At 36.7% G+C, this 16,417-nt stretch overlaps 1 protein-coding gene across 1 annotated transcript; it reads left to right on the top strand.

The window, feature by feature from the left end:
- Positions 1-1,711: 1,711 nt before the first annotated feature.
- MCMBP (minichromosome maintenance complex binding protein) lies at positions 1,712-16,366 on the top strand. The gene is made up of 14 exons (XM_075155392.1): positions 1,712-1,786; positions 2,096-2,137; positions 2,605-2,746; positions 4,122-4,274; positions 5,691-5,842; positions 6,593-6,693; positions 8,535-8,704; positions 10,917-10,998; positions 11,373-11,490; positions 12,152-12,317; positions 14,511-14,644; positions 15,293-15,457; positions 15,847-15,935; positions 16,240-16,366. The coding sequence occupies exons 1-14, from the start codon at positions 1,712-1,714 to the stop codon at positions 16,364-16,366; spliced, it is 1,716 nt and encodes a 571-aa protein (XP_075011493.1).
- Positions 16,367-16,417: the final 51 nt, after the last annotated feature.

Genomic DNA, 16,417 nt, shown 5'->3' with positions numbered 1-16,417 from the left:
AGAATTTTAGGCCTAGGCTTTGTGATACATTACTTGCATCTCAGTTGCTTTAATCTTTGTGTCAAGCAAAGATGTAAAATCCTGACTGAAACCGGAGAAGCCAATCCACTTGACTTCAGTGTTCTGTTTTGCCCTGGGCCATAACTGCTGAATGCTGCCTATTTGTAGTGCAATCCAGTAGATGGCAGGAGCTGACAAATCCTGTCATTTTTGAAAGTGTTAATGCCTGCTCTGTCTGCTGTGAGTCTGCAGTAAGTGTTTGTACACCACAAGTGTCTGAACTGTTTATAAACCGCTTCCCTCATGATCTTTTATCGTGATGCTGCAGACTTTGTGTGGGTTGAAGAAATAGCTTCTTGGGCTTTCAGGTTTTAGGAAAAAATACTTTCTGCTAAAACCGTGCCTTATTGGGCTGGATCAGGCCTGTTTTTCGCAGAAGCAAGGAAGCTATGCTTTAGGTTTAAAAATAAAGCATGCGCACTTGAGTTCAAAAGCTGATATTTTTGTAAAAGACTGTGGTGAAAACAGCATCGTGGAACACTGCTAAGTGGATTAAAAACTTTCATATCAAATCTGTTCTACTTACGGTTAAAAAAACAAATGAAAATGATTGGGGTGGGGTTTTTTCTTTCTTCTGTCAGTGAGAGTATTCTGTAATTAATATTTCAATGACAGTTTAAATCGAAGTATAGATGGCAAAATTGTGTTAAATTTACAGCATTAGAAGGAATTGAAAGCGCATTTTCTTACTCAAGATAAACATTAGGAATATATGTTTATTTGTTAAAATGCCATTTCCTTTAGGATCACTTCTGGGTTTTGTTGCATTTTAATGTTGGATGTGGGTTTTTTTCAACACAGTTTATCTGCAAAATCAGAAAACTCTATTCTTACTGCAAGTCTTATTATCTCAAGTTATACCACGTGCTTAGGCATTGATTTTTTTTTCCTTCTGTTTTTCCATTGTCGTGTAAACATAACTGAAAAAGACTCCCCCAATGTGGACTTGGAAATTAACATACAGGTTTTCCACGGGCTTTTGTTATAAGAAATTGTGCATGCGATTGCTGTGGTACCACTGGTACATAATACATGGCAGAAGTGCTCTTAAATGGGAATAAAATAAGTAATAAATTCTATTTAATACTGCAGCTGCAATAATTCCCAGTTTAAGAGTTAGTTTTAAATGTTGTTGTGGAGTTTCCATACAGTTTCAGTGACTGAAACACATTTCTTTATAGTCCATTATTGGGATTGAGAAATGAATGGGACTGGTGGCTCTGGAACTGGAAGAACTTGAGAACCGTTAAGTGTCTGATAATCGTCACTATTACCTGTAACAGCTACTGCAGAAACTTCCCGTGTTGAGATGTACACACTTTGTTACTACTTGGATTAGGGCAGTAGATGTGGGGGAAAAGTACTCAGGGTACTCGCTATGTTATCTGATGAGGCACTGAATTGTCAGAGACAATTGATCATATCAACAATAACAATACAGGGTTTGAGGCAAATAAGTGAACAGTGGGATGTACTGGACGACCAGAGCATAAGTTGGTGACAGATTTTGTGCTGATTTTGACTTCCTTCAGGGCATTTCTTAATATTTATATACCAGTTGTTTAGAATAAGCTCTTTTTTATAGGTTCCGTCACTGAATGATGTTCCTGTACATTACCTAAAGCCCAACAGTTTAGTGAAATTTCGCTGCATGGTTCAAGATATGTTTGATCCTGAGTTTTACATGGGAGTATATGAAACAGTTGACCCAAACACAAATGCACGTGTAAGTGAAATACTGATTTATTAATTTAGTAAATGTTTACCATTTTCCCCATTCTAGTCTTCGTATTTCCTCTAGTTTCTGAATTAAATCTATGGAGTCTGGGCACTATCTAATAGAACTCTGTTTATATGGCTCAAATGGCATCAGCAATACATCAATTCTTACATTTCTGTTGAGGAATAAAAATTACTAAAATAATGAAAGTATGTCTTTGAAGGACTTTAGACCGCAATGATTTTGGTATAAGTAATTCATATGCAGGATGCTGTCAGAAACATAATGATTGCATTGCCTTTTCCTTCTTGACAGGTTTTGCATTTTGGTAAATACAGAGATGTGGCAGAATGTGGGGTAAGTTATACAAGCTATACAAATTTTGAGATGACGTATTAGACAGAAAGATGCAGTTTATAAGTGCAGTATAGCTTATTTGGTACTCGCCAGTGGATTCCTGGAGATACTGCTCTTAAAATGCAAAATTAATCTCAGGTTTGGAAAGCAGAGTGTTCTTAACTGCTCATGGGCATTCCAAGTTCAGCAGGTTTCAAGCCATTTCTGTTGTATTTAAAATTTGTTTTGTTTCCTGTGCAAGGGCTCTTGATCTTGAAACTTTCTGCTATGGAAAACAATTTACTTTTGGTAGCGCAGTGCTATTAGAATCAAAGCATTATAGATACAGACTGTTTGGATTCACTGTTTCATGAGTATGTAGTCTTGCATGTTTGTTGTAACTTCTGGCTAAGTAACTGAATCTGTGGGATTAGTTGATAAAAAGAAAACTAACCAGATTTTTAACAAAATATCTGTTGGTATTGTAGCCTCAGCAGGAAATTGATTTGAACTCCTCACAAACAGTCACCTCGGAGAGACAGACTTTCTACTGTGTTCCAGTGCCTGGCGAATCAGCATGGGTGAAAGAAATATCTTTTTTGACTGAGCTAGAGCTCTGTTATACAAACAGTGAAAGCCAACGAATTAATTAGATTTAAGGAGATAAGTTTATATAAAGGTTTTTTTGAGTGAATCATGATAGGTGAGGAGAAGGTGGTAGGTGTAGAAAAAGTAAAAATTGGTGTTGTGCTCTATGCGCAAAGAGGATGCAAATGAATTTAGGAGCATTGCTTTTTGATTTAGTGGGGATTTAGGCTAGATTTTCATGTCTGCTTGGGAGTGTCTAGAAAATTTCTGTTAATTTCTATTTGCAAATGTTTAGAAAATGAGAAACTTCAATTGAGCCATGGGCATTCTATTCTATTCATTTTCTGATTAAATTGTGACACTGTTACATAGTGAAACTCTCCTACAAGAACCTTTAAAAACACCTGTAGCTGAGCATGTTAAGACAATAATTCCTGGAAAATTTAAGTGTTGTGTTTGTAATAGTTTGACCACAGTATGTCATTTTCTCAGTGAGTACAGGAAAGGTCTTGGAGAAACAAATAGTCTTTAGTTTCTTCTAGTAAATGGAAGTTGAATTGTCTGAGTGGAATGGATACGGGATGCTTCTTTTGACACCTTTTAGGAGTTTTATATTCTCTTCTCCTCCGAGGGAGTGGGGGAGAGGTCTAGAAAAGTTAAGATATGTTGCATTTTGTAAAAAGATATGAATTTGATGGTAAAACTAATATGATTTGATATTTCATACTTTGAGTTCAGAATTTGAGAAAACTACTACTTGTCATTGGCACAGAATGCCAATGCAATTTTAAAATTAAGCTAATGCAATTTTTGTAATAAAATGGGATTGATAAGAATGAAGCTTACAGCAAAATACTGCAGCAATGGAAATTTAAAGTGAGCCAGACTATTATGAAAATGGTGAACATGATTTCAATATTTGCCCATCACGCTAAGAAACGGAAAAGTGTATTAGCTTTTTCAAAATTCATTTACAAATGTGGTATTGCTAGTATCTTAGAAGTATGTAAACATTTTCTGTGTTTCTTTTTAAAGTAATAATAATAATTATATCAGATAGCAAGTCTTGAAATATTATTATAATGTCTGTTCTTTACGGTTGAGATGTGGGAGAGAAAAAATTCTTAAGATTTTGAGTTATACCTGACCACAAGCATGTTCTCTGGGCATAAAAAAAAAAACAAACCCTTTTTTAGAGATTGATAGTGGAATAGCCCTCAGTGTTTTTTAGTTTCTGTTTTCAAAAAAGCCAATGATTGCTGTACACTTCTTCAGCAGGTTATTTATGGATCTAAAGAGATGACGTCTAGATAAGAATTTGAATCATTATTTTAATGTCTTGCTCAAAATAGGATAATAGCATTTTGTTTTTAAAAAAAAAACAACTTTGCCTGAATTTTCTCAACTGTGTCTGTAGTTGTCCTTAATCCTCAATTTTACGCATATATTAGTGCAAGCCAAGCTCGAGTTAGTCCTTCAACATCCTACACACCGAGTCGCCACAAGAGGAGCTATGAGGAAGATGAGGATATGGATCTACATCCGTCTAAACAGAAAGAGCAACATATGGGTAATAATCATTATTGATCAATAGTTATTGTGATGTCTTTCCAGAATTTGCAGACATTTCGTTCTCAAAAACTGAAATATTTGCAGTTGTTTGAATCAGTAGTGTTAATGCTGCTTTCATAAGTAATTTGGTGGCTTTGTTGAAGTCATCAGTGTGGGAGAGCCTACGGTGTTGCACGTTGTATGTATATAGTATGACTTGTTGGTACTACTTTCTAATGTTAATTCCTAAAATAATATTTTGTGCAGCAGCACTTGTGTATTGCCTTTTGTATGTATGAACACACACAATTTATAGTAGCAGGCTGAAATTTAGGAGTTCTTGTTTAACTTCCCACTTTATTGCAGATTTCATGGTAATCTGGGGAAAATCATGTAATCTTGTCTCACACCCTTGGTGTGGATGTTATTGTGTAAATTGAAGCCGAACTGCATCTCAGTTAGGTGCTGCTTTGTTACGAGCAGTAGTATATATGTAAAAAATATCTTCCAGCCTTACTGTTTTTTCTAACATGAGACTTATTGATCCAATTTCATAAAGGAACCAGGTTAATACCACACACTTGAAGCATCCTGAAGAAAGCTATTAAACCTTTTAAGAGGATGGTATTTCAAACAGTAGCAGTGTTCAGAGAGTGTGCAATTCTTATTTATGGTGTCATCAGTTTGTGAAGTATTTGTCTCGTTGCTTTTCTGTGGAGATGCCACTTACGCTGGCATGGGGGTTTTTGTGGAGATTTTGGCATGTTTTCTTTTGAACAAGAGAAAGTGGTTAGTTCAAAATTGTCGGTCCTGTTAAAGAAAAAAAAATTGTAGAAGCTATTGCTTGCTTTTGTTCAGTGTTACATGTCTATCGAGTTCGTTAGCTGAATTTTCTTTTTGTATTCTTACCTGTTTGCAAATGTTTTAGTAGATAGTTTAGACTGTTTTGTCTTCATACTCAGACTGATCAGCTGTAGAATAGATTTTTATAGCTTTATTATTGCCGAAAATCTGCAGAGATTTTTAATGTAAATTGTTATGTTGATGCATACGCTTACCTTTAAGAACTATCTAGTTTTTTGACCATGAGGTGTAGAAAAATACTACCTTTGCCATCCTACCAAATTTAGAAAAAATTCATTCACACAGTTTAAGCATTACATTTTGAAAATCAGATTGTTGGCCATGTTTGGATTTCTCAGACACACAGATCTTTACCAGTACTCACACTCACGTTTATCTTGATGATATAAAATACGCATTTGTGACACTTTTCTATTCTGAGTAAGAATATCTTCTGTCAAATATATTGCTTTTTTAAATATTTTTGTCTCAGACATCTTGTTAAATTAGTTTAATTCTGGGTTGTTCACTGAAGAATGTTGTTCACTTTTGCGTTTCTGTTTAACGAGCCTATGAATCCTTTATTTTTCAGGCAGTGGAGGTGATATCCATGGATGTGTGGAGCCAAAAAGATTAGAAACGGAGGCTTCTGCAGGTTATCATCTCATTTCTCCCAACTGCTCTCCTCCACTTGACTTAAATTTTCCATTGCCAGGAGAGAAGGGACCAGCATGTCTTGTCAAGGTAATAAAAGTGGAGAGATGATGAGCGTGGCTGTGGCCTCAGTGAGGCAGACAGAATCTGAAGTTACAGTGTAAGTAGTAAGTCTTGCATTAGTTTATAGGCTCAGAAATTGTCTTTCAAGTCCACAGTTTTGTTTCTACAGATAATTACATTGGTTCTCTTCACGACCCCTGTATGTGAATTGCTGAACTCCTTCAACAGCATTTATTAGAGCTTGTGCCTTCTCACTACACTTAGCAAAATGAAAAAATCTGTTACTAGATGCTCAAGATGTAGCTGATACTGACTCCTGGTATTTTGCTTTCAGGATTTGTCCTCTTAAAGAAAAAAGGTTGTGGTGGAACAAGCAAAACACTACACTACACATTTTTGTGTTATATTTGAAATAATCTTTAATTTGCTAGTGTGCTATATTGACCATGAAACTTCCAACACAATATTTCTATGCTGTTACTGTGTTGAATGCTCTCTAATGCTCTCTTATTCAGCAAATCTTGATACATCAGATTAGAATACAATGGTTTACATTTGTGTAGCAAAAGAATGCCAATAGGAAAAAGCATGCAATCATAGAAACTCATTTTTCCAATGTAAGCTTACTGACACTGAGGACTAGAAGACACCTCTTCACACAGACTGTTCTCAGTCTACAGTTGAGTCTTCTGAGACTTTTCCTTTTGTCTGTATTTGTGTGCAGTCCTACGTCTGGCCCATCTGCCTCTGTGTTTTATTATTTTCTCTTTGTGGCAGGTCTATGAGAGTTGGGATAGCTTCAAAGTCAATGATGTTCTGGAGGTATATGGCATTTTGTCTGTGGATCCGGTGCTGAGCATAGTAAACAATGAAGACAGGTAAGGCTCCCCTGATGCGTGATCCTGAAATGAAGGAATTTTTTATTTCAATGAGCCAAATATTTTTGCTGTCCCCTTGATACAGACAGGGAAATGTGTATATACATAACACTTATGCTGAAGAGGTGAATTTTGTTGCTTAAAAAAAGCTTGATGTGGAAAGTGTTAGATTCACTGTCCTGTAAACTGAAGTCCATTGTATTCTGGTACATCCATACCCCTGGATACACGATGCGTCTTTTTTTTAGGTTGTTGTACAGTCTGTAAAGCAGAAAGTACTTCTATAGCTAAATGTTTTGTACTCTTTCATGCTTATTAAACTTCCGATGAATGAGTGAATAGTGAACAAACCTTTCAAATAAGCTTTAAAATTACAAAATGTCCTTTTGAAATAATTTCTAAGTCCATGAATGTTGTTACCATAAACAGTTCTGAAGAGTATTAAAAAAAAAAGTTTGCATGTCTGCATGGAGAGTGAAAGTGACCAAAATGAGTAAAAATTGGGTTGATTTTTTTCATTAATTAAGCTATATCATCACATTATACCGCTGATAGAAACTTCCCATTTCACCTGCTGTTCTGCAATTACTTGCTTGACAAAATACAAACTAATCGAGAAGGAGGCAAGAAGTCGATTTTTAAAATAAAACTGTTGACCAATCTCACGTATGTACTTGATGTCTTGAACCATTGCACTTTAAATTATTTCTGTTGGTGATTTCGTTTATCTTTCTGATCAGTACAATATGGAGAGTGCAGTGTGAATCCTTTATAGTGCCAACTTCTTAAAAGTTAACTCAGCCTGGTCAGCTGCTTTTGGTTATCATCTGTCTGACAGCTAACCCCAGACTGACAGCTCACTTGGTCTGTCACAGGTTGTTTTTTATTCCTGCATGTCATTCTATCACAAATAGACAAAATGGTGGCATTTAGCAATGTTTTGAATGCAAGCAAAAGAAGTTTCTTTTAACAGAAAGAGTATATAGTCTGTTGGTGGACTGCTGAAGCAGCTTTGAAGTTATAAAGCCTTTCAGCTTTTAAAACTGGTACAAGTTGATTAAATTTGTACTAAACTTTACTATCATCTGATGTAGTCATTTTAGGGGTTTTAGTTTCTATATAAAAAATGAAAGGAATTTTGTAAGGCATCATCAGGGAGAGCAAAGCTTGCGTATCTGAACTCTTAAATTAAGAGATAATACCTTCAAGTTTGAGCTGAGGAACATTAGAATTTATTTACTCATTGTTTTTTTTACTCAGCCAGTGATATAGCTGTTATGTGACTGTCTAGAAGATCTTAGTTGTCAGGCTCCGGAACCCAGAGGAATATGAAAATCCCATGTGTGCATACACAGACAAATGTAGTAAATCATTACCTTAATTTCTTAAAAGTTACTGTTTAGACTTCATTCAGTACATGCTGGACAGAACAGTGTGTAACGTTTTATTTGAAGCTACATCTTATTAAATGGTGCAGCAGATAATAAATGTGGTTTTGTTCAGGGGGTTTGGGTTTTGGTTTGGGGTTTTTTTTTTGTTTGTTCTGTCCCCTCTCCCCCCAGAAAAGTAAGGTTTGATTATTTTCTGAAAACACTAGAATCCAAATTTTTTGGTCAAGTATGCTTTGGCATTTCTATATCATGATATAATTGTGACTCAGTATGGTGTTTATAAAAATCATAGAGAACGTAGTTTGAATATGGGAGGAGTTACCAGGAGCTGGGGGCGGATGTTTGTTCCGACATGCTCTGTTCTAGGCCTGGTTCCAGCTGCTCTTAGTCAGATGGAGAGAAATTTGTGTGGAATGTTTTTAAGTCCAGTTGTGCTGTGCCCTTTCCTAGGGACAACTCAGCCCTCGATCCTATGGAGTGTATGGACACGGCAGAAGAACAGAGAGTACACAGTCCTCCAGCCTCATTAGTCCCCAGAATCCATGTGATTTTGGCACAGAAATTGCAACACATTAACCCATTACTGCCTGCCTGCCTTAATGAAGAGGAGAGTAAAACCTGTGAGTATCTGAACTTGACCTCTCTCTGTGTACATGTAAATGTGCAGTTTCCTAGTACACGTGAACAAGTACTTCTTTGCTCAGAGACAAATGCATCAATGGTAGGGTTTGAATTTAAATCTTGTTAAATGGAGGAACTATTCAACACTACAAAACTGGACAAGATGTGAGTGTTTGTGTTTATATGATGCTTATGTGTTTATTTTTCTGAAATAAATGTGATTTATATAGAACTTGTTTTGCATTCTACGTGCCCCAGGATTTTAACAAGTTGTTCAGCCGTAAGATTTTATTTGTTTTCAAATTAAGTAGTGAATTGCTGAAGAATTAGATTTTCAGTTTAGTATAACAGTGAAAATAAGAAACACACCAACAACATAAAGAATCATAATACTGTGAAGAAGATAAGGCAATTCTGTTTTTAAGCAACTGTGCTATTCCTCATGGCCTATTTGACTGTTATTTTTTTGTCATTTAATTATTGCATGCAAGCCTCTGAATGATATTTATAATTTTCTTCCTTGCGTGCCTTGTATTGGTTGTCCTGAGCTGTGCTACACGTAAGGGGTTTTTTTTCTGCCTTTAATATATTATGGATAGGCTATCAATTTTAAAAATTTGGCTCCAAACTTTACAGCCTCCTGCAAATGCATTACACAATATCTAATGAAAAAAAAGAAAGCATTGCCAAGAAAATGTTGAGTGACTGAAGTTATCCAAAGCCAGTAATTACTCACTTGGAAAACCAATGAAAGTTTGTTTATTTTTCCTGGACTGCTTTGGAGTAACCACTTTTCTTCATCAAACTGTAATGGAAAGTAAGATTCCTATAGAGGGAAGAGGGTGAGGAACAGCACATTTTCTGACATTTGTTGTCTTCTGCTCTTTTATCAGTTGTTTCTAATTTCATGTCTGAGCTGTCACCAGTGAGAGCAGAGTTGCTTGGGTTCCTTACCCACGCCCTGTTGGGAGACAGTTTGGCCGCTGAATACCTTATATTGCATCTCATCTCTACAGTGTAAGTATTTAGATGTTTGCTGAGAATTTATATATTCATATTTTAAAAGAAATCTCCTTTTATGGGATTCTTCACCACTCTGCAAATAAATGGCAGAAATAGCTTAAATAGTACTTATTCCAGTAGTACTTTGTCCGACTAGAGTTGTCCTGTCATAACAGACACAGTAAACAGATTTCATTGTCTGAAATAACAGTAAGTTTTGTTAAAAGGTCAGTTTTGTGGCAGTATGTCCTTTCAGTGTTCCTTTGAGAGTTGGACAAAATCTCCAGGATACACTTTTAAACAGAGGTATGAAAACATCTTTTTATCTCTAGCTTCTTTTATTGAATAGGACATGCAACGGACTTCTCAAAGTCGGCATTTACTCACTGCAGTAATTATAGTTTAGGTATTAAAAGATACTGAAAGGTACCTTCTGGGAATTTGTTTAATTAAATGTAGACATACGTTTAATGGTAAGTTCAAGTGACCCCCATTTAGCATGTGATAGAAACTCACCACCTGAGGCTGATGCTGTAGCTGAATGTGCATGCATTGTGATCTATCTTCCTGGCTGATTAAAGCGGATTTGCTTAACATTTTTTTATGTTGGTTTAAACTGACACTGGATGAAAGAGCAGCATCCTTTGACTCATTAAAATTTCAGATGTGAAACTTCAGACAATATATTTTGATTAGATTAAGTATAGTTGTCAGGCTCAAATTTAATTTTAGTTTTTCCTCAAAATAAAAATGATTCCTTTTTCTAAAAAAAAAAAAAGGTAATTTCTTGACAAATAAACCGCTTATTTTATGGTTTTCAAAAATTCCTTTTTGCTACGAAGTGAATAGTACAGCATATATTTGTTTAACAGAAGTGTTTACAGAGCTGTAATTCGACTCAGCATCTTACCTTTCTCATACCCGCAACTGATGTGTAAAAAACCATAAGATATTTCTCAGCCCCAGTGAGGCAGGTGATGTCAAGATAGATCCAACCATGCTGCATACCATGGCAGCATAATTAAGAGCTGACGAGGTTTATGGTGGGTTTGTGTTTGCAGTCTGCCCTGAACCCTTGTCCCCATGTAAATATAAGTACTTCAATATCAGTATGCGTGGTTTTTTCTTTTTATTCTGTGCACACTTCTTTCTTTCTAGTGGGACTGTGAATGCTCTAACACTTAGACTAGAATGTGTTTTCTCTCTTAGCTGATATCACAAAAAAGTTGAAATTTGTCAAGAATGGGGAGAAGATATACAGTAAGAAGAGGGAGAGGAAAGCTGAGGGCAGGTAAAGGAAATGAACAAGCATGATAAGCAGGGAAATTGAGATTGGGCAATGAGAAAGGAAAAGGATGAGAGAGTGTTTACTGAGTAACAGTCGAGCGCAAGGAGAACAGAACGTCTAGAAGGCACGTTGCAGGATCTCAAGCACTATGAGTGTACTGCTTTTGTGCAATGCTGCAAAGCCTTCCACAGCAGCCTTCAGCCTAACTTAGCTCCTTGGACACTGGAGAAGGAAGAAAATGTGCCTGCTATTTATGTACATATTAGTATTGAAATCCTGCTAGCTGTCAAAGATACTGCACGACACTCAAACTGATTGATACCTGTATTCACCATGTTAATCAGATGCTTGCCTAACCTGTGTTATTTTTCTTTTAGTTATGCAAGACGAGATGTGCTTCCTCTGGGAAAATTCACAGTCAACTTGAGCGGCTGTCCAAGAAATAGCATCTTCACGGAGCACATATACCGCATTATCCAGCAGCTTGTTCCAGCAGTAAGAATAATGGCATTATAGTGCTTTAATATTTCTGATGGTAGATGTTGGTCTAATTGTTCCAACCAATAAACAATATTTTAGTTAAAGGCAGGCTTCTTAAATGGAGGCTCCTGCTGTCCACGTAGATGGCAGATAAAAATGGAGATACGGCTTGCCTGTCATGAAGTCTCTATTTACCTAGTCCTCTAGGATGAATATGGAATAAAATCATATCCTCATAGTTATTAAACTGACAGATGCTGCATACTTTGTCTTTCTGGATTGATATGTTTAGACATTTAGGTTATTTCATTATCGTGTCGTTACTGTTTATCCCCAAGTTTGTGGATACTGTTCTGTAGAAAATTCATAGTAATTCAGTTTGGGTTCATAGTAATTGTATTGCTGCCATAAATAACTTCTTGTTGTTTTGCTTATCCTAGATGTGCAATACAGGTGATATGAGTTCTTAACAGCATTATTTTCCTTTGGGAAATTTTTTTTTTTTAAGAATTTAGTATTTGGCCATTTGGGGTAAAGTGTATTCTATATTGTGGTAATAAGTCTTGTTTTACTTACTCTGGAGGTTCACAGTTATAGCTCTTGTTAAAGGAAGCAGTATTTACTAGGGAAGCTGGAGGAGAGGAAAAGTGCTGATTAGTTTCTTTTCTCGTTGCAGTCCTATCGCCTACAAATGACCATTGAAAACATGAACCATTCACGATTTATCCCACACAAAGACTACGCAGCTAATCGCTTAGTCAGTGGAGTACTGCAGCTTGCCAGCAACACTTCCCTTGTAGTAGATGAGACTCAGCTTGAGCAAGGACAGCTTGACACAACAGGTAGACATTTTTTGTTTACAAAAACCAAAATATCTCATCTGGAAGGTTAAAAATTGATATATTTTAAGACAATGATGCTAATTGTGTCCCAGTGATAACTTTCTATTACAAAACTGTTTGTGGTTTCCTTACACTCTTTCATTGCTTGAAGTAGCTTTCTGCTAGTCTACAACCTTCTCAGACAACTTACAGCTTGATCTCCTGGGGTTTTTTTTCCTATTTTACTTTCTGGAATTTTCTGGTATTTTGCTCAGAAATGCTTGTATTGAGTCAAAATCTCTATCCCAGACCACAAATTACCAGTAGTGAAACAAGATGGTTCCTTGTTTAGTATAGCTTTGTTTGCGTTGTAGAGAACTCTGGACAGTGTCTTTGACACTTGGTGGAAAAGGCCACTGATTTGAATAACTCTTTAGACCAAAATACCTCCGATTTGTTAGAATGGCCTTTCAGTTTCCTGTAATCATGAATGAAGAAGTGGGGGAAGAATACGCTCCTGCCTTATGCTTTATACTTTCACTGTTTACATGGAAACCGTCCCTGAAAACCCAACTAAAAACTGGAGATAAAAAAACCTAGCTATTACTGTGTGGAACAGAATGATGATTCTATCTTGTAAGCTGATGTAGTGCTGTGTCCTATGGTTTCTACAGAGCTTTAGACAATTTAATTATAACCTGCATAAAAGAAGTAAGTTGCAGTATCTATTAAAAGTTCAGTAACTGGAGAATGCATAGTACGGATATCTCTGGTGATTTCAAGGAAAGATGAATAGGAAATCCCTGGAAGTGACTTTATATTAAAATAGAAATGCTATCTTGAGAAACCTGCTAGACCGTGTGATGCTATAAGCCTGTTGGGTCTCCCTAGTGAGTATCAGTACTCTGTCCCATTCAAGCACTTAGTCTGGCAGAACTAGTGAGGTGCAGATTTCAGGTTGATTCTATGTAGAAACACAATCCTTTTTTTTAATTACTGCTATTAAAAGTTGTTCATTGAAATTATTCACTTGGTTTTGAGTCTTCAGTATTTTTTTTGTTACTCTGCTTCAGTGAAGTTACAAAATTTCACTGAAGAAAATAGTAAAACTAGTAGAAATCCTTGCATTATCTGTTCCAAAAAAAAGTCAAAACATGAAAAACTCCCATTTACAGAAAAATCTTGCTGTGCTGGTGTATAGGTTTTCTAAAATGTTTGTCCTTAATGTCTAAAAACCTCAACATTTAATGAAAAGTAATATTTTAAGTATTAAAAGTTGCAGATGAAAAAGGCTTGTTAAGTTTATTTCACTTCTGTTGGTGTGATGTTGTTCTCTACTGAATTTAGAGTAAAAAAAGTAAGAATTTTTAATTTCTTGTAGCAATGTCGGGAACTAAATTTAATCCTAGAGAAGAATAAGTATCTTTAGATCTAGTACTTGGTTTGGAACTCTTGGAAGTTACAGCTTAGAGACTTCAAAGGGGAAGATGTCCCAGAAGTAAACCATAATATTAAATTTGCCTTTATTTACTAACTTTGCCTTTATTTACAGTATAGTAAATTAATACTAATTCATTAAAGGCAAAAACATAACAGTAGATGGGTCATTTGATGCAGTAACACTGCTGAAGAGAAATTTGAATTGTCGGGTACATGTCGGTATTTCAGAGGGAGAATTTCAAGAATTAACCAGTTAATTTGTCAATCTTAACTTTCTAGATTTTACATAACTTAGTTCCAGGTAAGGCAAGTGACTTCTGTAACCATTTGGCAAAATGATGAGTATGTTTTTCAGCTGTTCTGCTCTTGCTAGTCGATCTATCTGATGTGTTCTTTATCCAGCAAGACTTCCCCCCCCCCAAATTACACTTTCTGTCAGATAATTGGTAGTGTTTTGTGCTCTTTTGAGGAGATTTTTTTTTTTCCTCTGTAAATAGTTATCTGGCTTTGTAGGACCGATGAAAACATTAGCTATTAACACATATACTAGGCCAGATGAAAGTTAGGCTTGAAATCCTTCAAGAATTCTTAATTTTGGTCTTAAGAAAGGGTTGTCTGTGTATGGAAGACACCACAGACACAAAAAGAAACAAAAAGAAGGATGCTTGCAAGAATTTTTCTACCAGCTGCTCATTAAAAACAGATTGGGAAAAAAAATCAGGTCTGACATTTGTTTAGGTGCAGTTGTCAGAGGATTTGTTCTTGCTTTTCTAGGTGTACATAATGTGACAGCACTGGGTAATCTGATAACTTGGCAGAAGGTGGATTATGACTTCAATTACCACCAGATGGAATTCCCATGCAATATTAACGTTCTTATCACTTCAGAGGGCCGATCACTCCTACCGGTATGGCAAGGTCTTGAATTTGGGGAATAACTACAGTTGGTAGCTACTTACTTAGAGCATGCCATTCCAGAGACACGTGAAGACAGGAAAACTGTCTTGTGACCGGGGGGGGGTATGACACTGGCATTAGTTCTCGCTCGTGGCTGCAGCCAGGCCAAGAACCTGTTCAAAGGAGAACCAAGAGATTGACCTTCCCTCCTCCTTGGCTGAAAGTGCAGCATTGGCAAGGCAGTGACTGAAGTTATTGACGGAGGTCCCAGTAACGGGTACAGCCTGCAGCCACGCTGCTACTCTCAAAGCCGTATTCTAGTACAGTAGTTTCTGAGGTGGCGGGCGCATGAATAAAGAGCAACGGATCTGGCGTCGACCCTAGAAAAACTGAGTAGCCTAAGCTTAGAGACACCTGATCTCTTCCATTCCAGCTTTATGAACTGAGTGTTTGCTCTCTTGCCTCTAAGTGAAACCAACTCCTGCTTGAGTAAGGACTCATGCTGGTTTTCAAAAAGGGAACCATTAAATATTTAAAGAATGAATTGTCTTACCTTAGTTCTGGGAAATAGTGACTTCTGTTGCTTTAGAGATTAAATTAGTCTTGGAATAGAAAAAAATAGGACGTGGAAAGAGATGATGTGTAATTTTATTTTTCAGTCAGATTGCCAAGTCCACTTACAACCACAGATAATTCCACCAAACATGGAAGAGTATATGAACAGCCTCCTAACAGCAGTCCTCCCTTCTGTGTTGAACAAATTTCGAATTTATCTAAGTTTATTGAGGCTGCTGGACTACAGTATATCTGATGAAGTGACCAAGGTATGGAAGACTTCATGAATATGTTTTCAACTGTATATTCAGATAGAAAGCACCTTAATAGAGAGTTATTGTACTTTCCCATTGCTCTCCCTGTCAGTGATAACCAAACAAAAGCATTTTCTTATCCTGAATGTGCCTTCAAGGATTTGTCTCTTGAGTCTTTCAGTATATACTGCACACGTACCCTGCTTTCTAAAGCTCATTTTGAAAAGTAATTCTTTTCAAGGATGAGAACTAGCCTGTTTTTACTCAGGCTCGCTTCCCGACAATAATGAGTTGAAATGTTTCTCCTGTAATTTAAGGGTCGTTATGGTGTTTAGCTCCTTAAAAGCTTATCTCGTAGTGAAGATTCTTTTTGGCCGCTTAATTACGTGCTGTATTGTTTATAGGCAGTAGAAGAAGACTTTGTAGAAATGCGCAAGAATGACCCCGAGAGCATAACAGCCGATGATCTGCACAGAACTCTGCTTGTGGCAAGGTGGGTAGCGCTGTTTGTCGTAACTGAAGACTTTCTAGCAAGCTGGTAACGAATAAAGTCAGTGCTCAGTCTGCAGTTTGGTTGCGGTTGCATGAGGCTGGCAGGCAAATCAAAAGATGGAATAGCCTCTTCCTTTGTTCCTCTTGTCACAGATTCTTACTTAGGCAAAGTATTTCCTCCCCCCTTTCTTCCCATGCCTTCTAGTTCATAGGATACTGAAAGAAAACTGGTTTGGTACTGAATTAGCTGATCAAACCTGACACACGAACAAGCTCTTATTTAATTGCTGTTTCTGCTCATCTAGGTTCCTGTCTCTGAGCGCGGGGCAGACCACGCTGTCACGAGAGAGGTGGCTGAGAGCAAAGCAACTGGAGGCATTACGTAAAGCCAGACTTCAGCAGCAAAAATGTGTTAACGGGAATGAACTTTAATATTTTGTGGATGTCGCTATGAGAATTTGTCTAATCCTAGATGGAACCCAT

The sequence above is a fragment of the Calonectris borealis genome, chromosome 7, assembly GCF_964195595.1.
Source record: "Calonectris borealis chromosome 7, bCalBor7.hap1.2, whole genome shotgun sequence".
NCBI lineage: Eukaryota > Metazoa > Chordata > Aves > Procellariiformes > Procellariidae > Calonectris > Calonectris borealis.
The sequence above is the reverse complement of the archived record's forward strand: the minus strand, read 5'-3'. Positions and strand labels throughout refer to the sequence as shown.